Here is a 25,231-nt window from a genome sequence, read left to right as displayed (position 1 = left end):
CAGACTGTGCTTTGATCCTCCTGCTCTTCTGACTGGGGACAGTATACCACTTCTTGTTCCGGCAAGACTGACCACCTATCTCAGGTGCCAGGCAGCGCAAGCCACGATGGGATGGTCATAGGTTCTACATTCAGGAGGCTCCATATTGGCGGTAGATCAGCTGGGGTCTTAATCACTCTTCTTTGGCCCTCCACCAAAAATGTCATCCCAAACGGGAATAGCCATTTGTACATGACCGTACGTTGTTTCAGTGGCTCTGTGGGTGGGCGCAGCATGCGAGTGAGTATGGCAGCCGTATCCACATAACTAAGTAAGCCACATTTTACATCTCTGGGGGGTTCTCCTTGCTTTGGTGGTGGTCTGAGAGCTCTGTGGACCCTTTCAATTGTTATATCTTTTCTTCGGTCTTGGCCCAGTAGGAGAAAAAAAGAGGGTTTTGGCAACAGCCTGTATATCTTCTCCTGGCTTCTCGGGTAGTCCTTTTATATGTATATTTTTCCTACTACTTCTGTTTTCTTGTTCTCCAATTAATATATGTGCCAGGTTCAGGGACTCATTTTGTGAAGCGATTTTCTTTTTCACCGCGGCGGCACCAAATGAGATAAGGGAGGCCTGGTTGGATTTAAGTGCCTCAACCCTGTTCCTAATATGTCGCATTTCCTGTTTTATATCCACAAGTTCTTTTAGTACTGGGCCTAGTGCTTGCTCTAATGTCCTTTTCAGGATGCTCTTAGAGACAGTGGGGCCCTGTCTGTGTCAGGTGCAGCTGCCCCCATTTCAGCAGAGTCCACGTCTGAGTCTTCAATGACGTCTGACTCTAGCGCGGGATCCAGCGCCATCTTAGATTTTCCTGCTCGAGGCAACACCTGTCTTCTCTTCCAGATTTTGTCTATTTCTGACTGACCTTGTTTCTGTTTGGGGGTCTCCATCTGTTCAGCAGGTCTGTGTTTGCCTATTTTCACCATATGGGCTAATTTGAAGCAACTTGGCAGTGGAACGTGGGTTTGTGGAGTAGGAGCTCGCGTTCAAGCGTCCGGCATGTAGCCAGTCAGGCTCCGCCCCCCAATAGCAACACCCTTCTTGCACCAGGGGGCTAATATTTATAGGGTAAAAAGCCTTTTTTTCTCCAGATTGGTGGCACTTATTGAGATAGGACAAATATCATTACAATATGCTGACAGGCACAGTTCTACAGAGGCTGATGGTTTTACTGACAGATATCCTTTATGAAATGAAAAAAAAAAGTACATACGAGTGGTGTTCAGTAAGTTATCTACCCCAGCATGTTCTGTCAGTGTTAGAGAGCTGAGCTTGTCTGTGCATGTTCAGACATTTCTGGACATGCAGCGCACACAGTGGCAGTTCAGTATGATGAAAGCCCTGGAAGTGACAGGGTGGCAAGTGCAGTACAGTGCGGGTCTACAAAGAAAGCGAGGGATTTGGAGCTTTGTTCCATGATTACATTTCTTACAAAAGAAGCCTAAAGAAATCCATGAAAGGATGATTGCTGTATATTGTGATGGTGCACCATCCTACTACCAAGTAAAGTTTTGGGCCAAGCAGTTTAATTGGGGTAGGGGATTAATTGAAGATGAGCCCCGTTCAGGGCGACCTGTGGAAGCATCTTCAGAGGAAATGTGCCTTAAAGTGGAGGCCATGATTTTGGAAGATCGTCGGGTCAAAGTCAGTGTTATACTGTAGCTCATGAATTAGGCATTTCAGTTTTAGTATGATGTTTTGATGATGTCAAAGGTCAGTTCCAGGTGGGTGCCACAAATGTTGACGCCTGAGCAAAAAACTCCAGCAATTTAGACAAGAGAATTTAGACATTCTTAGAGAAAATCCAGGAGACTCCTATTCTCGAATTATTAGTGGTGATGAAACATGGGTCCACCACCATGATCCTGAGGCCAAACGAAAGGCCATGCAATGGAAGCACAAGGGGTCACCAATCCAAAGAAATTTAGTGTGAAGCAGTCAACTGGAAAGTTACATGAGGCAATCAAAGAGACACACCATGGGAAATTGTCGGCAGGTGTGTTGCTGCTTCACGACAATGCGTCAGCTCACAAGCTGCTATCGGGGAATGCGGCTTCATGGACTTTAACCATCCACCGTACAGTCCAGACCTTGCTGCTCTAAGTGATTACTTTCTCTTTTGGAAGAATAAATTGATTTCCTGATGATTATGTAGTCAAGGAGGTGGTAACAGGGTTCCTGCAGCAGCGAGGAGTCTACGTCTATTCTGAGGGCATCCGATCAGTGGAGGCGAAGCGGAACAAGTGTGTTGAAGTCAAGGGGTATTACATTGAAAAGTATTTGGTTCAGTTTTCTCAAAAACATTTTTTTCATATTCAGGGAGATAACTTATTGAACACCCCTCGTAGCAACATGTTTTAAAATATATTATTGTGTAAAATTTAAAAATAGCGAAATGCATAGTTGTGAAAATATTCTTATGTAGTCTAAATTACTTTTCATAATAGCTTGCCCATAATGCAAGTAGGAATGCAAAAACATGTAATATGTCTATGAAAATGAATGTATTTGTCTAGATTACGTAGATCTTTTGAGACTAAACTTTAGCATGCTTTGATTTTTTCTTTTTTTTCTTTTTATTTTGGATCTAGTTTATTCCTATGCCCGTTCTTTATGGCGTCTTTCTCTATATGGGTGCCTCGTCACTAAAGGGAATTCAGGTAATGTGTTTTATTATTGCTAAAACAAAGTATTCTTCTTTTCCTTCCTGACAAGGATACCCTGTATATCCAGCAGGGGATTTTGCTGCAAATCTGTTGCAAACTGCAGAAAAACTCAAATAAGAGTCAGATTTCGCTGCGGATTTGACCCATCTACATTGAGAGGGGTTCATAGTGAATTTACATGCTATGGTTCTAAAAATGGATGGGTACTTTGATACAATGTGCAAATCTATAGTGAAAATCAAATGTTTTTATAGATTTTTTAAATTCTAGAAGATTTTTGTATTATCAGTGCCCATTTTTGCAATATTAAAGTGGAATTTCCATCACCATATGCCCCCTGGCCTAGTCCCACCTGGATGAAGTAGCCAGAGGTGGCAGAGCTATGTAAACAGGCAGGCTGTTGTGTGTTGTCTCTGTAGTGCCCATTCACTTTTATGGAAGCTACAGCGTAGCATGCCCATTCGGGTGTTTTCGTAGAGCCGTGCACTTCAGGCCACAGTATCGTGACTGACTGGGTTGAAGGGTCTATTCTAGAGATAGTTCCAGGTCCAGATTATGAAAATATAGCAGCCAACCCAACAATCTATCCCTGAACCCTTTCTCTCTAAGTACACCCACTTCTACTAAGTGCTTTAATCTATCTCAAGTGTCTGCCTTGTGTTCAGGAAGGTGATGTTCACCCTCATTTTTAAATTCAGACAAGAACTTCGTTAACTTGGTAGTGTAGTTCAGAGGAAAACAAAAGATTCACGTGAATGATTAACCTGATTCTGTTTTGTAGTTCTTTGATCGAATCATGTTGTTCTGGATGCCACCAAAACATCAGCCAGACTTCATCTACTTGAGACATGTTCCCCTGCGGAAGGTCCATCTATTCACCGTGTTGCAGCTGACTTGCCTTATACTGCTATGGGTCATCAAAGTATCTCGGGCAGCCATTGTATTTCCTATGATGGTGAGAGGCAGTAATGGCTAGTTCTGAATCGAGTATTAAAAAGTGTTGTGTTGTATATAGGGTACTATATAAAGCAGGTACTGTACTGTGTTTTATATGTAAAAAGAAATGTCAGTCTCAGTTTAATATGACACCCAATTATGAAAGAGATTTTCTGGGCTCCTAATAGTGATGACCTGGATATGTCATCAATATCCGATCGGTGGGGGTCCGACACCTGGCACCCCCAACTGATCAACTGTTCATTACAACTGACAGTTATCCCTAGATATTCATCAGAGCCTACTGCAAGGAAGAATAGACTTGGCTTCTAGAGACCCAGGTTACATCTGCAGGTTAAGGTAGTGGATTTCTGGTGCAAGCTTGCTAGAAGTAGACCTACTAGGTAGACTGGGGGTGCAAAGAGTAGTCAACCACCAGGAGAGATGGATAAAGGAAAGTCAACAGTTGAGAGGTTAATCCAAAAGCAAGCCACATTCAGGATACTCAGAATAATCAGAATGAGCCAAAACAGCAGACTAAGACTTAATCCAGAAGATAGCCAAGGTCAATACACAGAGAGTTAACAAGCAGATCTAAAGCTAAGGAACAAATTGAGCTGGATACCATATATGCAGTAACCAGAAGACACTGTAGCCGAGTAGTAGACTTAAATCCCCCGCCTAACTCAGGAATTCAGCGCTGATCCAGGAACCTGGTTGGCTTGGCTTCCAGTCTTACTGGTAGCTTGACCAGTTGGGGCTGGTCTGGGCAGCATCGAAGTCTTCCCAGCACAGCCCTGCACAGGGTTTTTGGCTAGGTGAACTCTTGTCATGGAAGCTCTCCTCCTTTAACAGTGTAGTGGCCATGACAGGGTTCTGCAGCTCAGCTCTTATTCACTTTAACCCAGAAAACCCCTTTAACATTAGTAAATAAAATGGTCTACGTGTGCTTTACATTGGAAAGCGCTTTTTAGTGTGCCCATTGTCACCCCCTGCTGATTTGGTGTCTAAAGCAATGAAGGGGCAAAATTACATTCGATATTAGCAAATATCTGCCCTAAGAGAACTGGTAACTTATATATTTGACCAGATATACAAAAAATGAAGTAATTAAAATTAAATTAAAACATTTTAAAGTCCTACTGTTTGATTTAGAAATTGCTGTTCCTTATTTCTTCTTCATCTTCTTCCTGCTTCGTCTTATCTTTGTTTTCTTCTTTCTTCCTAGTTTTCTTCATCTTTTCCTTTGGACCAACTGTTCACATTGTGTTGCTCTATATTTATTGATGTAAACTTTGCATTACTTCTTTAGTCATTCAATGTTTCTGACCAGGTCCTGGCATTGGTGTTTGTAAGGAAACTAATGGACTTTTTCTTCACGAAACGGGAGTTGAGTTGGTTAGATGATTTAATGCCTGAAAGTAAGAAAAAGAAGTTGGAAGATGCAGAAAAAGAGGTAAATGGAACATTGTCATGTACAAAACTATGTAACTTACAGTAAGCTACGTATATTATATGCCAGATGTAGCAAAGATTAAAGGGGTTGTCCTGGCTTTTACTATTGATGACCTATCCTCAGGATAGGTCATCCATATCAGATCGGTTGGAGTCCGATACCTGGCACCACCTTCGATCAGCTGTATGAGGAGGCGGCGTGCGCAAATGCCGTTTCGCTTCTCTTTTCCTGTCCGCTGCTGTAGTCTATGTTATAAACAGGAAGAGAGAAGGGAGACAGCACATGCGCACTGTGCGCGCCGTCTCCTCATACAGCTGATCGGCGGGGTGCCGAGTGTTGGACCCCTGCCAATCTGAGGATAGGTCATCAATAGTAACAGCACAGACAACCCCTTTAACTTAACACGGTAAAATCCTAGTTGCACAAAACTTTAAACTGATACACCAAAAACCATTGAAAGTCAGGTTTTCTGGGAGTAGAATATTGATGACCTATCCTCAGGATAGGTCATCACTATCTGATCGGTGGGGGTCCAACACCTGGCACCTGTCAATCAGCTGTTTGAGGAGGCCGCGGCACTCCAGTGAATGCTGTGGCCTCCTCACAGCATACCAAACACAGCGCCATCCATTGTATAGTTGTTGTGCTTGGTATTACAGCACAGACCCATTCACTTGAAAGGAGCTGAGTTGTACCTAGGCCATGTGACCAATGAACACAACGTAACTGGCCTAGGAAGGTGACGTGGTGCTCACCAGAGCCTTGCAGCCTCTTCAAACAGCTAATGGGCAAGGGTGCTAAAAGTCGGACCCTCACAGACCAGATATTGATGACATATCCCGAGGAGAGGCCATCAACATTGTACTCATAGAAAGGTAAGGTTTACTGAAACTGCAGCAATGTTAGCAAAAGATAATTTAAAGCGGTTATCCGACCTGTAATAAAATGGTGAAGGAGACTGCAAATAGCCTAAAATAAAATAAAGGTACAGTATTTATAACTCACTTTTTAAAATGTCATGTAATGGAGAGATGAGAAAGGAGAGCCCTGCACAGGTTCTCACCACCCAGTTACAAAGGGGATGAGACCTAAGATTAGGCTCTCTCTTTCCTAGGGGTCCATAGCAGTTGCCACATGTGTATAAATAAGCATTGTTTTTATGGCGCTTTAGCAGGATCCATAAGGTTTTTTTGGGCAAAATATTCAATTCAAACTCACATTTGCTTTTAGGTAACCGTTATGCATTATGAAGTCAGATCCATTGTTACAATATGCTGATTAGCTCTCTTCCAAGAGAAAGAAGCTGTCCCTGCCGAGCCACCTAGTGGAGGTAGTTAGCCAATGTCCAACCCTTTAATAGCCCTTGCAACTTGACTAAGAATATTAGCCAATCCAGCAGGCTTTTCATTTTGGAGGAGGCTCTAGGTTGGCCCAATGTCCTTAGTCATGTTGCAACTCTGGTTAAAGGGTCGGTCATTGACTATAGGGTAGCTTCCTCCACAAGGTGGCACTACAGAGCGAGCACTACAGCTTGCTTCCTCTTAGAAGTGAGCTAATCTGCATATCCCTTTTCCCAGGGATCATTGCCTGACCTATAAGACTCCATACGCCAATTCTAGCCCTCTCCACAAAGAAAAAGACCAATAACTATTGTAATGGACTTTCGCTCATCATTGTTAACCCACAAAGCAGAAAGTTAACTAGGTATTCAAGAACAGTGCTTTTCATTCTGTGGCTAAACTATGACTCCCAACTTGCCTGATGGACACAGACCTTCATGAGGGGAGTTTTATCTTAAGTGTTCAACAGCTGGAGAGCAACAGGTTAGAGATCATTGCTCTAGAGAGTTGAGTAAGCCAATAATATGTAGGGACAAAGCTCAGAAAGCTGCAATCTGACTGATTGTTTAGTATCTTGAATAGGGATCAGCAACCTCCGGCACTCCAGCTGTTGAGAAACTACAACTCCTAGCATGCATGCTTGCTCTGCTCTTAAAACTCTCATAGAAGTGAATAGAGCATGCTGGGAATTGTAGTTTCACAAGAGCTGGAGTGCCGAAGGTTGCTGACCCCTGATGTAAAAGAATACCATATTCTTTCAGCTCTGGTTACCAAGTGAGAATTTGCCATTTCTGGGGGCCCCAAGCAAAGTCATATCTGGAGGCCCCTGTTGCATTACAAAGCTCCACCCCGTAACACCTCTAAGCTCCCCTCCACCCATTAGCTCCACCTATGCAGACCCAGTTAGCCCCATACTCAGCTTAGCACTGCAGACTGGGCACTTCTGCTACTGTTGTACAGCTGGGAAGGGCCCTCCTTTATCCGGGGACCCTGTGCAGCTGGACTAACTGAACTGGTGGTATGTCTGCACCTTTAGTTTTTTAGCCAGCTGATTGTTCTCTGATCTCTGAGACCTTAAGCGATTGCTTAGTTTGCATGGAGATAAAGTGCACTTCTGCTGGTTACACTGTGGGATTTAGGTTCCATCAGCTCAGCTTATGTGACACCATTGCACCATTTGGCCTTACATTATTCCTGTACTTTGACATTTTAGGAAGAACAAAGTATGCTTGTGTTGGAAGACGAAGGGACAGTTCAGTTACCAATGGAAGGGAATTGCAGGTAATCTCGTGATATTGTTAATGCACCTTCCTTATTTAAGCACAAAGCAAATGACACAGCAGAACTTACTTAAAGAGGTTATCCCATGGTAAATGTAAAAAACGAAATGCAGACATCAAATAGTGCATGACAATCTCTTTAGAACCAGCCCTGTCCTGCACATGGATCTTGAGATCTCCCCATTCATTGCTCCAATTGCTCTGGTAGATTTATTTCAAGCCAGCACGTTAGTGGCACTTCAGGGGCTTGTCTTTTCTCAGGGGGTGGGTCCTTTTTGCTGTAGCTCTCTCTGTGTAACCGTCACAGATCCTAACACAATATATGGCTGATGGCAGCTGAAGTATGGAACTGAACATGTGCGACCACCTCAGCAAGGTGGACAGAAGAAAAAGAGCAAACAGATGATGGTGTTATTCAGATACATTTTATTTAATTACTGAGTTACTAAACTAAATTACATGCAATTACAAAAGTGTTCAGAACCTTGTGCTAGTTGAAAATGTAGAATAATTTTCATGGGACAACCAGTATAACCCTTACACACACCATGATGTACAGTTACATTGTGGTGTAAAGTGTATGGAGCGCACACAAACTCAACAACTGGGATCGGCGATCATGCTGATCCAAGTCATAGTAAATCATTGCAGTCTATGGGAGAAGCGATCAGACAATATATATATATGTATGTGTGTATATATATATATATATATATATATATATATATGAAAATATATATATATAAACCTGAATTATACAAAGATACAATATGGCCCCATGCCCCTCTATAGGTGTCATGTTACTGGTCTGCGCAATAAGAAGCTGTATTTCAGCATTGTGCATAAGGCTGAATAGAGGGGCGTTCTAAGTGGGGGACACCCCCATATGACGTTCATATACCCTATTAAGGCTAATTGAAAGGGTTTGTTCTCATAGGACGATTCCCTAAAATGTGCATTCAGAAATTGTGTTATGTGATGGGCCAACCCCCTTTAGGTAAATTCCACCCTAAAATGTTGAATAACGTTGCAATTGCTTTTATGTTGAATTACACAATGTTTTCTTTTCTTTTTATGTCCAAAGCTAAATTCAGAATTCTGCAGATTTTGTTTTTGGGTTTCCAGAGAACAGTGTATTGTTGGAGCTGGAATAAAAGTGACATAGTAAGGCTGTGTTCACACGACACTATGTGAACAGGTTTAGTGTATGCACCCACTCACCTGCCAGAGGCCAAAAGAGTGTGCTTTTTGTCCTCCATCAGTACGCACCACAAAATAAAGTGTATACCAAGCAGAATACGTTGCTGTCTAACATTGTGACATACGTCAGAGAGGTATATGTTGGGGAATTCTCTGTACATATACCTCCATTGTGGACTGGGCTTGACACGTACTGATCGTGGGTAAGGCATGCCAAACCTGAACTACATGGCTGAGTTGTGCCTGGAGCCACGGGCGTGGGTAGGCCTGGAGAGGGCGTACCCTATTGGAGTGTATGAAAAAAGGGGTGGGAGGGAGGGGTACGTGAGACACACCACAGGTGTACAGGAGTGGCAGGTATATATAGGGCACTGACGCCCCGTCCACAAATACAGGCTGTCATCAGCCTTAATACTTGTATAGCTGTAGCGTTATGTGAACAGAGCCATATAGCTAAGCTGTTACAGAGGCTCTTTTAACTCCCCTGATATGTCTGTTTTAATGTTGATAAATAATTGTATTCCATGTGAAATTACAATTCTGGAGCATCTGTTCTTATCACTCCATACTGTACTGTTCCTCTATTATTCCCGCTAGGATTTTATGAATAAAGGTACAACTGGATGTTGACAGGTGGGGAGGGGCGGGTTGTCACTGCAGAGGATAACACTAGCAGCACCGACTGGACATGCCCCCAACCGGTAACACCAAGTTGTACCTTTTAGCCATGAAATTTTAGCAGGAATAATAAAAAAATGACACAACATAGAGTCATTAAAATAGAAGCTCCAGAATTGTTATTACATGGGGAATTAGTTACTAAAATGGAAATGTCAGGAGAGGAGACAGGTCGTCCTCAAAGGGGTTATCTCCTGATTAATGTAAAAAATGAGGACCAGACATCTTTTAGTACGTGACAATATCTTTCCAACAAAGCTAGAACCAGCCCTGTAACTCACATGGGTCCAGAGATCTCCCCAGTCATTGCTCTGCTAGGTTTATATCAAGCTGGCAGCTCAAGGGGAGTGTCTTTTCTGCTGCAGCTCAGGGGGCGTGTCTCAGCTCTCCCTATCACAGCTCAGGAGGCAGTTGAAGGATGAAACTGAGCATGTGCGGCATTCTCAGTGGGCTGGACAAAGAAATAAGAAAACAACAGAACATCAGGTGGCGCTATACAGATACATTTTATTGAATAACTCAGTGGCTATGCAAATTTTTTAATTACATGCAATTACAAAAGTATTCAGATCCAGATGCTGGTTTTAAAAACTGTAGAATATTTTTCATGGGACAACCCCTTTAAGTCACAGAGCTGACAGCATAGCGGAGATAAGCCGGCTGAACTGTGAAAGGAAAATCAGCAGTAAAGCAAAGTATTCGTAAATGACTTCTGTTGATATAGACATATAGTATAGCGTGTTTTTTAGCACAGACTTTCACTGTAATATATGTATATTTTTTAATGCAATCTAGTGGTCCTAAAATAGGATAAACCGTATACGGCATTGCATTGTTAGCACACATTTACCTTCTATCATGTCCTCCGAAATCCTAGCGATACTTTGTGTTACGGGTACGGCCAGATGGTCAGGTTTCTGCATGCAGTTTTGGAAGCCTAGAACTTTGTGTGAATTCAGAAAAGAGGAGACATTTTATCTGTCCTTTATACTTTCTCTTATTATCCACTTCTGATTTTGGCTTCCAAAACTGCGTGCAGAAACCTGACTGTGTAGCCGTACCCTAAAAGAAGGGATTTTAAAACTTAATTCAAAAAGTTTGAAATTGTGATTCTGTTAAAGGGAACCTGTCATCAACTTTATGCTGACCTCACTGAGGGCAGCATAAAATAGTGACGGAAATGCTGATTTCAGCGGTGTGTCATTTATGAGCTAAAAGTGAGTGGTTGCTGAGAACCAGCATCATAATCATTACAGCCCAGGCCTTGAAAAGATTGGCAGTTCTCTCCTAGAGAGAAAGGGAGAAAACTAGGTAGAAGACTGTCAGTCATCAGCAGGAGAGCAGGAATAACCATGACTCTTCTCAGGTGGCCGTGACTCTTTTCCAGGCCCAGTCTGCAATGATTGTGATGTTGGTTCTCAGCAACCACTTACTTTTAACTTAGAAATGACAGATCGCTGAAATCATCTCACCTGTCTCTACTTTATTATGCCGTTAGTATGGGCAGGATAAAGTTAATGACAGGTTCCCTTTAAGGTAGACAATTCGGGAGACCCGTTGATCCTTGTTTTTCTTCCCCAGTCAACAACAGCAATGTACTAAATTGTACATGCAACTATTATGATCAGTAAGTTTTTATGTCATAGAATTCACTAAGAAAACCTATGTATTGTAATATACTCCACCAATCATACCTAGAAAACCTCTTTATGTTACTTTAACATGGAAAAGTCTGAGGGACCTCCCTTGCCTAGGCCTCCAAGGGGAGCCGCAACTACTCCCAACGTTTCCACTCTGTCCAGTAGAACACTTGGGATTAATGGTCATTGAGAAGTAGAAATAAATGTCCACTGCTCCATTCACACAGAGATCGTAGGGACCCCCATTCCCGAGATCAGTTGGGGTCCTAGCAGCTGGACCCCTTCAAATATAAATTTATCACCTATCCACGGTATATTGGTTAATAGCTTATGTGCTATTGATAACTGGACGATATAATTAAGGGAGTATACCTTTTTACAGGGCTAAAGGCTTGTGTATAAATGTTCTGTAAAACATCTATAAAATTACACAAAGATGCAAAGGTTGTGATAGTTTTGAAGTGTCTCTCCAAATTAGAGCATCATTTCATTTTTAAGTCCACAATAATGTCCTGTTAAAAATGGGTTGGAGCATCATTTAGATAAAATTCTGGCTGCCTGAAGTGACCACAAGGGGGAGCTCTATTTATATGGTTATATAGAGCTCCCATTAAACTCATTAACACATCTGTATGCAAAAAACGCCAGGAATCCCCCTAGTGGCTGCTGTAGGCTGGTGGAATCATAGGCCTAAAAACACAATGATGCTCAACGGTTGACATGTGCCTAAATTTGTGTCAAAAATTGCATTCCTTTTGCACCTTCCATGTACGTGTTCAGACAATCTGTACCTCTGTCTCTCATTCATGGATCCCTATACCCTATGATGATTAGGGTTAGACCTAGATGGTGCTTTGTTATACATGTAACTTGTTTGTAGAAGTGGCAATTATGACATACAGCGTGTCATCTATGCTTGCAGCATTGGCATAATTACCAGCATTATAATTGGTAATTTGGGGGCATGTAAGCCCTTCCCCTAAACACACACAGCTCTGCCCACTTATGTGCATATACAGTATAATTCTTTTTCAACCCTGAGTAGCCCAAATTTGCAGGGACTGTCACTGAAAATTAGGAACTGTCTCTCCAAATTCGGGACTGATGCCAACTATGTATAGTGGTCCCCCAAGACACAATGGCCTCAGGATACAATATTTCCACTTACATTGGGCTTTCCTGGACTATTGAAGGTTAAAACTAGGCTCCAATTCAGATCCAGCCAATCAACATGGGAATTTCTTTGGTAAAACACTGTATTGGTGTGTAGTAGCTCCTCTTTACAGTACAGTATGGTAGTACATCTCCTCTACTGCCCTGTCTGTACCGCGATGAACGGCTACTTTGGATGTCAAGTGAAGAATACTCCATTTTATTTTTCTGGTACAATACGTGTGCTATACAGAACCCTGCAGAAGCTCCTGTCCTCATCATAGAACGTGGTTTACAACTTCTATCATCTAACCCTGACTGTTATATGTAACAACTTGTTTTATCTCTTAGTTATTTTTCTTAAATCTTCATCTTCTCTTAACTTCGGATGACATTTTGGGACTTTTAAGTTTCCATAGAGTTACAATGGTTTTAACATACAATGCTCATCCTGGAACCAATTAATACTGTAACGTGAGGGACCACTGTATTGGCAGGGACCAAAAAACGAACCCCCCTCCCTTTTTTTTCCCTAGACATAATACCATAAGTGGATGTGTCAGACTGGTTATACACTGCAGTCCTGTTGCCACACCGTGTCGGTAGTATTCACCACATTTTGAATGTAAAATTTTCAGTATTTTTCAATTTGAAAATATTTTTCACTTCGGAGAGAGCTCTGTGACCAGAGAGTGCCTTTATTCATTGTGTGCATTATTGTGTCCATTCTGTCTAGAGAGGACCCATCAGTAATAAACATTTCTGATGAAATGGCAAAAACCTCTGTGTGGAAGACTCTGCTAATAACCTCAGAAAATGCAAAGACTAAGGAATCCAGCTTTTCTTCTAAAAGGTTTTAATTTTTTTTTCTTAGTACATTCATTCCTCATTTTGCATAGTTCTAGTAGTGGAACATTTTTCTGTAATATATGCAGAGAATACTTTTTTTTTTTTTATTCAGCCATACTACGCATTTAGATATCTTTAAGCGGTTTCCATGTGATGTATTTTGTGGTATATCCACAGGATATGCCACAAATGCCTGAAATCTGGTGGGTCGCTCCTTTAGGACTGCCACCCCAAGGATGACAAGGCTCTTCTGACGCCCATTTGCTGATGCCAGAAGCCACTGGTTGCCTTGGCTTCAGTGGACCGGTCTGTGATAAGGCCATGCATAAAGAGCCAGCAAGCAGCGCTGCTTCCATCATTGCTGTAGACTTCAATGGAGCATAGCCACCCCTCTGTGGAAGCACAAAGCACCAGGTGACTGAATTATGCTGGCAAAAAGGGGCCAGGATATGCCTGTTCTCCCACTAATGGAGGTGTGACTCATGACTATCAGGCCTTTATGGGGTTGCCAGTGGATATGCCATAAGTGGATTGGATGGGAACCATTTTAAGCTTAAAGGTAACTGGTCACATTGAACATCATGTCTGATCTGTGGGCAGTGTGTTGTAGAGCAGAACGAGCTGAGCAAATTGATATATAGTTTGGTGGGAAACATATGTTATTCATTTACACTGACCAGCCAAAGGGTAACAATGTTTTGAACGTTTGGCTTTCAGGCTCCATATCTCACCATCCACTACAGCTTCGAATGTGAGACTTCCATCGTTTTATAGACAATCATTTTGGCTATCTTACACATAAATTGTACTTGCAACTTAAGCAGATTATTGTCATGTAACTGCTTAGTAATATAGTATATAAGGCCGAAAAAAGACATTTGTCCATCCAGTTCGGCCTGTTATCCTGCAAGTTGATCCAGAGGAAGGCAAAAAAAAAAACTGTGAGGTAGAAGCCAATTTTCCCCACTTAAGGGGAAAAAATTCCTTCCCGACTCCAATCAGGCAATCAGAATAACTCCCTGGATCAATGACCCCTCTCTAGTAATCCTCTTCTATGTTTGTGTACAAACCTTCTTTCCTCCAGACGCAGAGGATGTCCCCTCGTCACAGTCCTGTGGATAAATAGAAGATGGGATAGATCTCTGTACTGTCCCCTGATATATTTATACATATTAATTAGATCTCCTCTCAGTCGTCTTTTTTCTAAAGTGAACAACCCTATTGTTGATAATCTTTCCGGGTACTGTAGTTGCCCCATTCCAGTTATTACTTTAGTTGCCCTCCTCTGGACCTTCTCCAGCTCTGCTATGTCTGCCTTGTTTACAGGAGCCCAGAACTGTACACAGTACTCCATGTGCGGTCTGACTAGCGATTTGTAAAGTGGTAGGACTATGTTCTCATCACGGGCATCTATGCCCCTTTTGATGCAACCCATTATCTTATTGGCCTTGGCAGCAGCTGCCTGACACTGGTTTTTACAGCTTATTTTGCTGTTCACAAAAATTCCTAGGTCCTTTTCCATGTCAGTGTTACCCAGTGTTTTACCATTTAGTATGTACGGGTGACTTGCATTATTCCTTCCCAGGTGCATAAACCTTACATTTGTCAGTGTTAAACCTCATCTGCCACTTCTCTGACCAGGCCTTCAATCTATCCAGATCGCTCTGTAGTAGTATATTGTCCTCTTCCGTGTCAATTACTTTACACAGTTTAGTGTCATCTGCAAAAATTGATACTTTACTATGCAAGCCTTCTACAGGATCATTAATAAATATATTGAAGAGAAGAGGGCCCAATACTGACCCCTGAGGTACCCCACTAGTGACAGTGACCCAATCTGAGTGTGTATTGTTAATAACCACCCTCTGTTTTCTATCACTGAGCCAGTTACTTACCCACATACAGACATTTTCTCCCAGTCCGAGCATTCTCATTTTATATACTAACCTTTTATGTGGTACAGTGTCAAATGCTTTGGAAAAGTCCAGATATACGACATCTAATGATTCGCCGCTGTCAAGTTTTGTTCCTAAAATTCTAAATTTTTATTTTTATTATTTTGTAAATCCGCCTTTGGCTTTCAACACTCTCTGAATCCTTTTGGGCATACTCTCTATCAGATTCAAGCATATCTCGACCGATTCTGCTCCCAGGTCTCTTCTACACGTTCCCAATGTTGGTGCATGCTGGTCGACTCACTTGAATAGGAAAATAGCTTTTTCTTCAACTCTATCCCCAAGTGTTCGATTGGATTGAGGTCTGGGGACCTCTACTTCATTGTCATTGAACAATTTTTTTGCCAATCTTGACGTAATGCTTTGGGTCGTTGTCCTGCTGTCATCCTTTTCATTCCCATAGTACTCGAGTGTACAAAGTTACTTGTCTTGTAGAATACTCACATATTACTCGGCATTGAGACCACCATCGATCCTGGTCAAGTATCCAATCCCTTTGACTGTGAAACAACCCCATATCATCAGGTTTCTTTCACCTAACTTGACAGTTCCCTTGATTTCTCGATCCGTTAGCCCCCTTTTCCCTTGTTTCTTCCAGACCCGTTTGCACCCATCAGAGCCTAATCTATTGACTCTCGTGTCATAGCTCCAAATCACCTGTTTCCAATCTTCTACTGTCCACTGTTCATACCTTTTTGCAAACTCAAGCCAGCGCTATGACGATATTCTTCACGCGGTGCCTACATGGACATCTGTGACCTCACTATTACAAAGCACACAAGCCACCCCCACTGCCATGTTTCTCACGCCAGAACTGATAGACCTTGTGGTGAGCAATTTGTCGACTCCGATATTTTGCCCGGACGTCCACCTCTTGGCTCTGGAATGGATGGACGGACTTCATTTCGTATTCTTCCAACACTCGTGGCGCTCACATGATGCTGTTTCACTTTTCTTGGGAAATCTTCTTCATGACTGCTCCTTGATTCGAAGCAGTGACCTTTCGCTTGGGAATCAACCTAATAACACACTGAGCTATTACGGAATGTGAAAACAGGTTGTATTTGTGGTCTACAAGAAGAAAAAGATTGTTCCACCACCCGGAGCAAAACAGTAACAATGCAGTCACATGACAAGAATCTGCAGAACTAATCATATGCTAAATAGTTACAAGTCTAATTTATGTATGAGATAGCCAAGATGATCGTCTATAAAATGATGGTAGTCTCAAGTTCGAAGCTGTAGTGGATGGTGAGATATGGAGCCTGAAAGTCAAAAGTTCAGAACATTGTTACCCTTTTGTTCGTCACTGTAGATCCCAGCTGATTCTGGGTCCAGGAGTCCAGTGGGCGGCACTAATCTGTGATTGTCAGTTACTGAGTAGTTCTGCCCACTGGACTCCTAAGCTCAGAATGAGCAGGGCTCCAAATGAAAAAAAATGACAAGTTTTACTGAATCTTTTCCCACAAACATATATATCAATTTGCTCTGCTCCTCATGCTCTATACCATGCTGCTGGCAGGTGAGACTGTATCTTCACCATGACAGGTTCCCTTTAAGTTCGACTTTTGGATCCAGTTTTAATTCTTATATTAGGGAGTTGCACAACTACGAATTCCCTAATATAATGTTATTATCAGAATTACTCCCTCTATAGGCAGGTAATAACCCTGCAGGGAGTTTCAAACCCCCTGCCGTTGAACTGCACAGGTTTGCACCGCCACAACAGCCGCCATCTTTGCATGTAATTTACACACACTAGAGCATTTGCACTGACAGAATCAAGGCTGCCATGAACATCTTCTCCAGTATCCAACGTATGACTTTTACAGCGCGCAAGCGAGGAAAAGAAAAATCCCTCCAGACCCCAATTCATAATCAAACCAGCCACTGTTTATAAAGGGAGTGATTGTGATAATAGTAGAATATATTTTTTAATGAAATTCTCTCTTAAATTTATTAAATTGCCTCTGACAGCTATTTTATTATTATTTTTTTTATGACATAACATGGTTTAGTCTAAATTTGCTGAGATTTGACCGGGTTCATTGTAATTCATTTAACCTAGTCATAATTTCATAAGCAAGCTGAAGGTGATATATCATGTGTCGTATGATTAGTTTCATCCCTATCATATGTACTAGATGATGGCTTCAGACGTTTGTCAGTGATTGTTCCTTTACTTTCATTACATTCATTTTTCTATTCGTTCTATATTTGATGCCTATTTACCTTATTTTTCTATAAGTAGATCTTGGCCTATTCATGTCACGGTCAATCCTATATTCTTAAAGGGGTTGTCCATGACTATTCTTAGAATCAGCGGCACTCCAATCCATACGCTGTGTCTGGTATCACAGCCTCATGTGAATAAGGCTAGGGCTACACAACGACATTTGTCCGCATCATTTTGTCGCACCAATGGCGCGCAATAATTTTCATAATGATAGTCTATGGTGTCGCAAAAAAAAACATCCAAAATGGATTTTTCTGCGAATGTCGCAGCCGCAGCATGTCGCAGTGTGACACCATAGACTATCATTATAAAAATTGTCGTGCGACATCAATGTCGCGCGACACATGTTGCAGTGTAGTTGTGCCCTATGTGTCTCGCGACTTGTTGTCGCACGACACATGTCGTTGTGTAGCCCTAGCCTAACTGCAATACCGGACACAGACCATGGACAAGAGCTGCTCTTTTTTTTGTATCTTGGACAACCCCTTTAAAAAAGGTGTCGCCGTTTGTGTGTTGGATACTGGTGTACACAATATGAATGACGTAGTAGTTCAATTATAGTCTGTCTAAATATTGATCAATATATTGTAAAACAAGTATGAAATAAAGTAAATTTGCTATTTTTACTAAGCAACCTGTGATTATTGTATTAGAGAGTCCTCCAGCAACCTGTGATTATTATATTAGAGAGTCCTCCAGCAACCTGTGATTATTGTATTAGAGAGTCCTCCAGCAACCTGTGATTATTGTATTAGAGAGTCCTCCAGCAACCTGTGATTATTGTATTAGAGAGTCCTCCAGCAACCTGTGATTATTGTATTAGAGAGTCCTCCAGCAACCTGTGATTATTATATTAGAGAGTCCTCCAGCAACCTGTGATTATTATATTAGAGAGTCCTCCAGCAACCTGTGATTATTGTATTAGAGAGTCCTCCAGCAACCTGTGATTATTGTATTAGAGAGTCCTCCAGCAACCTGTGATTATTGTATTAGAGAGTCCTCCAGCAACCTGTGATTATTGTATTAGAGAGTCCTCCAGCAACCTGTGATTATTGTATTAGAGAGTCCTCCAGCAACCTGTGATTATTGTATTAGAGAGTCCTCCAGCAACCTGTGATTATTGTATTAGAGAGTCCCCCCATTCTAAGAGTGCCAGGGGGCCCAATTGACCAGTTAAAAGTGTCATGTTATCCTTACTAGAAGTTTATGAATGATTTGCCAACTGGGTGTTAACACTTTTTGGCGCATTCCCACACTGGACAGGGTCAGTATGTCTTTGATTAGACAGTGTCAGGCCGTGCAGACTGGTGTCCATCCAGACATGTCCTTTCTTGATGTGGTCGTGGTTATAAACTGCAGTATCAGTAAGTGCAGTGTTGCCTACCATTGAAAAAAAAAAAAAGTCAGACAGGTTCCGGCTTTTTGGGCATGGATTCCTCGCCAAATTCCTCTGACAAAAATAAACAAACATTCAGTTAGCAATTTGTTCATAAACTTCTTGGGGGAATAATTGAGGAAAGGCACAACATAGTCATAAGTAAAGATGCTCCAGAATTGTAATTTAACGAGGAATACAATTATTTTAAAACAGAAAGTTGTCTCTAATTAGAAAACATAATGGCTTTTTTTATTTCCAAAACTGCATCATTGCTAGGTAAAAAGACACATGATTTTTTTTTTCTTATCTCAGACAACCCCTTTAGTTGACATATGGCTCACCCCTTGTGAGAAGTCGTAAACATTAAAGGGCATCTGTCAGCAGTTTTGTACCTATGACACTGGCTGACCTGTTACATGTGCGCTTGGCAGCTGAAGACATCTGTGTTGGTCCCATGTTCATATGTGTCCGCATTGCCGAGAAAAATGATGTTATAATATATGCAAATGAGCCTCTAGGAGCAATGGGGGCGTCGCTGTTACACCTAGAGGCTCTGCTCTCTCTGCAACTGCTATGTCCTCTGCACTTTGATTGAAGTCAGGGCCAGGGGCCATCACATTTTTACTGCCTGGCCCTGTCAAGCAAAGTGCAGAGGGGGCAACAGTTGCAGAGAGAGCAGAGCCTCTAGGTGTAATGGCAACGCCCCTGTTGCTCCTAGAGGCTCATTTTCATATGTTACAATATCAATGTGGACACATATGAACATGGGACCAACACAGATGTCTTCAGCTGCCAAGTGCACATGTAACAGGTCAGCCGGTGTCATAGGGACAAACCTGCTGACAGATGCCCTTTAAGATTTGATGCAATTTTTAGGATGGAAACATATCATTCCTTCCTTTATACGTCCCCTTCATATAGGACCCCTTTCTGGCTTTGGCTGCAGAAATCGCATCAAAAACTACATGTGCAATTCCAGCCTTACTGCACGAAATTTTAGCGCAGAACGCGATTACCTGTCCCTGTGATACATTACGTGAAAGAATCCCAGCATGTTACAGACACATCATTTACATGCAACACAGAGATCTAAAGTCTGTTAGCAAGGGACACTTCAGTGACCTGCTACTTATCCTTTTCTGCTGGCCAACATATTTCCTTGTGCCAGCTGATTATCACCTATCCTGTGAAAAGTTGTTAAATATAATTTACTTCCAGATTGACCAGATTACTATTATATCTTCTTTTTCCTGGAACAGGAAATAGATTTTTTTTCTTTCTAACAAAACCATGTTAGTCAAAATTATCTAGAAGAACAACTGGCTTTGTTATCCATAGTAACCCACAGCTGTACAGCGTTCATCTAGCACAGTTTAATGGGGATGTTCGCTTAAGGGTGCATTCACATCACCGTTTAGCTTTCCGTTATGATGATCCATCAGAAGAAGAGAAAGGAAGAAAAAAAAACAGGATCCTGTAAAAAAATAAAATAAATGGGCTCATTCACATGACCTTATTTTGCGGAACGGGTGTGGACCCATTCATTTCAGTGGGGCCGCAAAAGATGCGGACAGCACACCATGTGCTGTCAGCATCCGTTGTTCTGTTCCGCGGGCCCGCAGAAAATCTAGAGCATGTCCTATTAATAATGATAAACAAAACAATGGCTGATCTTAGGGAGACCAGCTACAAAAAACACTGTGAGCCTCATTTAAGAGTCTCGACACAGCAATCCAAAGTGCAAAGCTCCCTGGGAAAAAGTAATATGCTAAATAGTTGTGGAGCCCCAGTTATGGGTCTTCAACACAGTGATAGCCAGATATCCCTCAAAGGAAGGAAAACCGAGCAAAGGGGTGTCCCCATTACAGAGATCACCAAATCCACCATGTTAAGTGGCCCCTATGTCAAGATCCCGCTCTTTTACAAGCTTTAAGGATGTGACGGGGAATGCCTATGCCAGTTATCCATCCACAGACAGCTGTTTCGGGGTGTTGCCCCTCATCAGTGTGGAGTAGGATTCTAGGCTAACCGGGAGCAATGCCTTGGAGACTACTCAAACAAAACGGCTGATCTTAGGGAGACCATCTACAGAAAACACTGTGAGCCTCATTTAAGAGTCTCGACACAGCAATCCAAAGTGCAAAGCTCCCTGGGAAACAGTAATATGCTAAATAGTTGTGGAGCCCCAGTTATGGGTCTTCAACACAGTGATAGCCAGATATCCCTCAAAGGAAGGAAAACCAAGCAAAGGGGTTGAGATCACCAAATCCACCTAATGCTAGGCTTTTCTATAATGGGCCGCCTGTTCTGTGCAAAATACGGCACTGTCGTGTGAATGCGCCCTTATGCATAGGATACATCTTTTTACAGAAGCCTATAAAAAAACAGATCCTGTTGCATCAGATATCATCCATTTAAGCCATTTCCATGCAAAATCAGTTTTTTTGAGACGGAAAAAAAGTCCATCATGCAGTACTTTTTTTCCCAGTCTAAACAAAAACGGATCTCAGGCGGAAATGGCTCAAACGGATGACAACTGATGCAAAAGGCTATGCATAACTGATGCAACAGGATCCATTTTTTGTTTTTTTTAAAGGACCCTGTTTTATTTTGTTTTTTTCTCTTCTTCTGACGGATCATAAGAACAGAAAGCTAAACGGTGATATGAACTCAGCCTAAGGGAACCTTACAGTGAGTGTTTAGTTGGCCTACACTGCCCCAACAGGTGACATAAAGCATTGCACAGTTCCCATTGAAATCTATGGGCTGTTGATGTAAGGCATGAATGCTCTGTGTCCTCCAGAACAAGAATGACTACTTGTGGTTTCTCTCTCCGCCCTGAACTGAGGACTTCCTTCTGTGTCCACTCAGTGAGGTGTTTGGAAATGGGGTTTCTATCTGGACAACCCTGTTAGCAAATGAGCTTGGATATATTGACAACAAGGCCAGTTTTTCTTTTGGGGTCCGTTCACACAGTGTATCCTTCAGCGGAAATCTCGCCGGCGGGGGTGTCCTTTTTGCCTCCCGTTCTTTAGAATGAGAGGCAGCGCTGAAGATCGTCAAGCAGGGGTTTACAGCTGCGGCTGTGCCGAGAACGGACATGTCCATTATTGACTCTGCCATGGCCTTAAACCGCCGCTACTAATGTGGGCACGGCGTTAAAACACAACACCGCTCCGAAATCTTTAGAGCTGCTTCCCAGTGAAATTAAGGGAAAGCATAAAGGACGTGGCCTCTGGAGGGATCTCGACAAACTTTCAGCGCAGCTGTCTGCTCCAAAATCTGTACAAAAATATACCATGTGAACGGTCTCTTAGACATTTTTAATAAATGTGTCCCTTTATTTTGGACATGTAGAGCTCATCAAATACAAAAAAAATGTAACCTAAACCCATCTCTACCAAATGTGCACAACAGATTCTTAAAGGTTAAAGGGATTGACAAAGATTACAGTTTTGTTTAGTTTTTTTTGCCAGAAACAGCGCCACATCAGCTCAAAGATTGTGTCCGGTATTGCAGCTAAACTTCACTGTAGTGAAGGGAGCTGAGCTTCAATACCCCACACAACCTGTGAACAGGTGTGGTGGTGTTTTTGTCAAAAGCAGCCATGTTTTTCTAATCCTGGACAACCCCTTCCTCCAACATGTTTGATAATTCCAGGGTACGTAGTACTCATGATTTATGAGACGTGTTTGCTTTACGCATTTAGTTTAGATAACACCTTCAATTGCTTTTCAATGGCTTTTGTCTCAAGATAACGTAATGAGTTAAGAAATCTGAGTTAAGAGCTGGAGTGCTAACCCTGCTACATCTGTACATACTATAATACATAGGCAGAAGACCTATATAGCACACGTTACCCAATAGACTCAGCATGATCTGAATTTCTGTGTCCATGCAGAACGACCGTATTTAATGTTTTGCATATTACATTTCCACCATAAGCTCCCCTTCATAATCACTGTAGAAGCTGATCCCTAAAGGTAAGATCTCTCTGCATCTACATGCCATCGCATTAACCCTTGTATGACTATGAGCTGTCTGCCTCCGTACGCATTGATTACTCTGCAATGGATTACCAGTGGGAACACAAAAAGGAAATCTGGCTACAGGTACAAAAATTAGGAACGCCGATTCAGTCACTTTGGGCTCAATTTTGTATAAAAACTCTTGCTTAATGATGTCGCTGGGTTTTGGAAAGATTCAGATTCAGAAATAAATAAGTAAAATTGGCTACTTTAAAGAATATTTTTCGCTCACTTCCAGTGACCGAAAGACTGAATTCATGAGACTATCACATTGTGTTTGAATTTGATTAAAATCTGCTTTCCTTTTTGTTGTCGTCCCAGAATTGGCATGCTGCTTCTATATGTATTGGTACTTGTCTGTAAATAGTAAGAAATCTGTGCGGTAATCGTACGGTTAGATATCCAGAACCCATAGTTATATAAAAGTGTGCCCAGCTCGAAAATAAAGTGACCTACACGTGACACAGCTGATGGTCGGAAGGGAGGTTATAACTCACAACTATAGTCGACCTTCACTACAATTTACATCTTGTACCTTTCTAACAGACCAGAGAATAAACCTTTTTGTGGGAGTGCTGTGTGCACGAGGCTTTAAAGTGAATGTCCATCCTTTATGATCACGTTGTTTTTAAATCCAAACTCTCTGCCAATTAATTTCTTAAATATCGTTATAGCCACCAGCTCAGTTTTTCTGGTACAGAGCTCCAGATCCTCTGCTTAGACATAAATAATAACATCCTGGATGCCCACAGTCACCACTAGAGGGAGCCTAGGAGGTTACTGCTTACTGTGTTATCATTCCATTCAGCAGCATGCAGGAAGCTCATAAAGGGGTTCCCCGGGAAGGATTTAAAAGGGCCGCCAGCAGCCTCTCCTAGAATATAAGTAGGGCTGGGTGCCACCACTTGCAGAGGTGCCTAGTATGGTGAGGAAGCAGAGAATCATTACACACTGCACTGCCTTATGATAAATCGTAATTATGTGATCCCACCTATGATATGCCATGATGGCTGAGCAGCCTGACAGGAAAACTTACCAATATGTAGAATATGCAAGCGCCAGAGCGTAGTGTGTAGTGAGGCTATTGCAGCTATTACAGGTTTGCTAAACCTGCTGAGTGAAAGTGGCCGTAAGTGAAGTATACCTTCAAAGGGACTATGTGACACCTTAAATGCTCCAGGTTACGCCAATCCACGAAAATCTATTCTTCTACCAATCTCATAATCTTAATCATAGGGTAACATGGTGACAGCATGTGGTCAAGTCAGATCTCATTGAGGTCTATAGCCTAAGCCAGTAGTCTCAAAACTACCACTATGCTCTGATACCCAACTTCAGTCAGGGCATGGTGGGAATCGTACTTCAGTCCTGGCCTAAGCTTCAGACTAATCTGTTATCAATGTGGACATTAGATTGGAAAAGTCAAAGCAACAGTGGGTGGGAACTAAATCTATGGCAGTAACCATGCTGCCACCTAGGATACCAGAACTTTGCTGTAGCCTTAACCTAACATCAGCAATATCTTCATTGTCTTGATCTATGGAAATCATTGGAATGCTTAAACCGATCTAAATGCTAATAATACGCATGCGAAAATCCTATGGCTGTCAACCGGCTTGGCTTCTGTAAATTGGAATATCTGCTTGTCTGCATGCCACAGCTGCCTTACAAATGCCTAATTCTTCTGCAAATTGCTTACTCTGCTTTCCTTCCAGCATTCCTGCTGATTGTTTGCAGATTGTCTTGCATTGCATGGCTAATATGTTGCTGTAATATTGAATCAATGCCTATCATGATCAAAACTGTTAAAATGTCCTGTCATTGATGCTGTAGAGGAAGCCATTTTGTGTCCTGCATCGATATGGAAACAAAGACTAGAGGCAAGTGACATCACCCTCAAAGAATGATCAGGGTGCCCTATGTCTAAGTACAAGCTATTAGTCGAGGCCTTGGTCAATGCTTCTGTTGAAGTCCTCATGTAATGTCATCAGCCCTTTAGTGCTTTGTGGTTGCAGCCCACAAAATGGCCTCCTCCGTTGCATGAGTTGTTATTTAAAGGGATAGCTTAATGCCTGACTAATTTTATGACTTTTTTTTTTGTTTGTTTCCAGCTCTGAAAGCAAGACAGAGAAGAAAGCTGCCTCAGGGAAAGGTGTTGACAGGGAGACATGTCTCTGACTTGCTCTTCAGTCTATTTTTACAAGCAAATTTAAAGAATATACTTGCCGCTCTATGTGGGTTATTTACACTGTAAATCATCACATCCATTAGCAGTGCAATATATAGCAGTGCAATATTTTTTTAAGAAATGTATTAGCTCACTTGCTGTCAGAGAACTCGGCAATGAAGCCTTCCTGACAGAGGGGGATCTCATTACTGTAACTTTCTTCGAAGAAAA

The 25,231-nt window shown here is 42.0% G+C and overlaps 1 protein-coding gene across 1 annotated transcript in view; it reads left to right on the top strand.

Moving 5' to 3' along the window:
* Positions 1–25,231, top strand: part of SLC4A10 (solute carrier family 4 member 10) — a 196,740-nt gene that overhangs the window by 159,118 nt on the left and 12,391 nt on the right. The window contains 5 exon segments of the mRNA XM_044303185.1: positions 2,631–2,699; positions 3,487–3,660; positions 4,975–5,097; positions 7,651–7,718; positions 13,124–13,240. Coding sequence (XP_044159120.1) covers positions 2,631–2,699; positions 3,487–3,660; positions 4,975–5,097; positions 7,651–7,718; positions 13,124–13,240 — 551 coding nt within the window.

Source organism: Bufo gargarizans, chromosome 8 (assembly GCF_014858855.1).
Source record: "Bufo gargarizans isolate SCDJY-AF-19 chromosome 8, ASM1485885v1, whole genome shotgun sequence".
NCBI lineage: Eukaryota > Metazoa > Chordata > Amphibia > Anura > Bufonidae > Bufo > Bufo gargarizans.
Note: the sequence above shows the minus strand (reverse complement) of the source record. Positions and strands in the feature narration are given on the sequence as shown.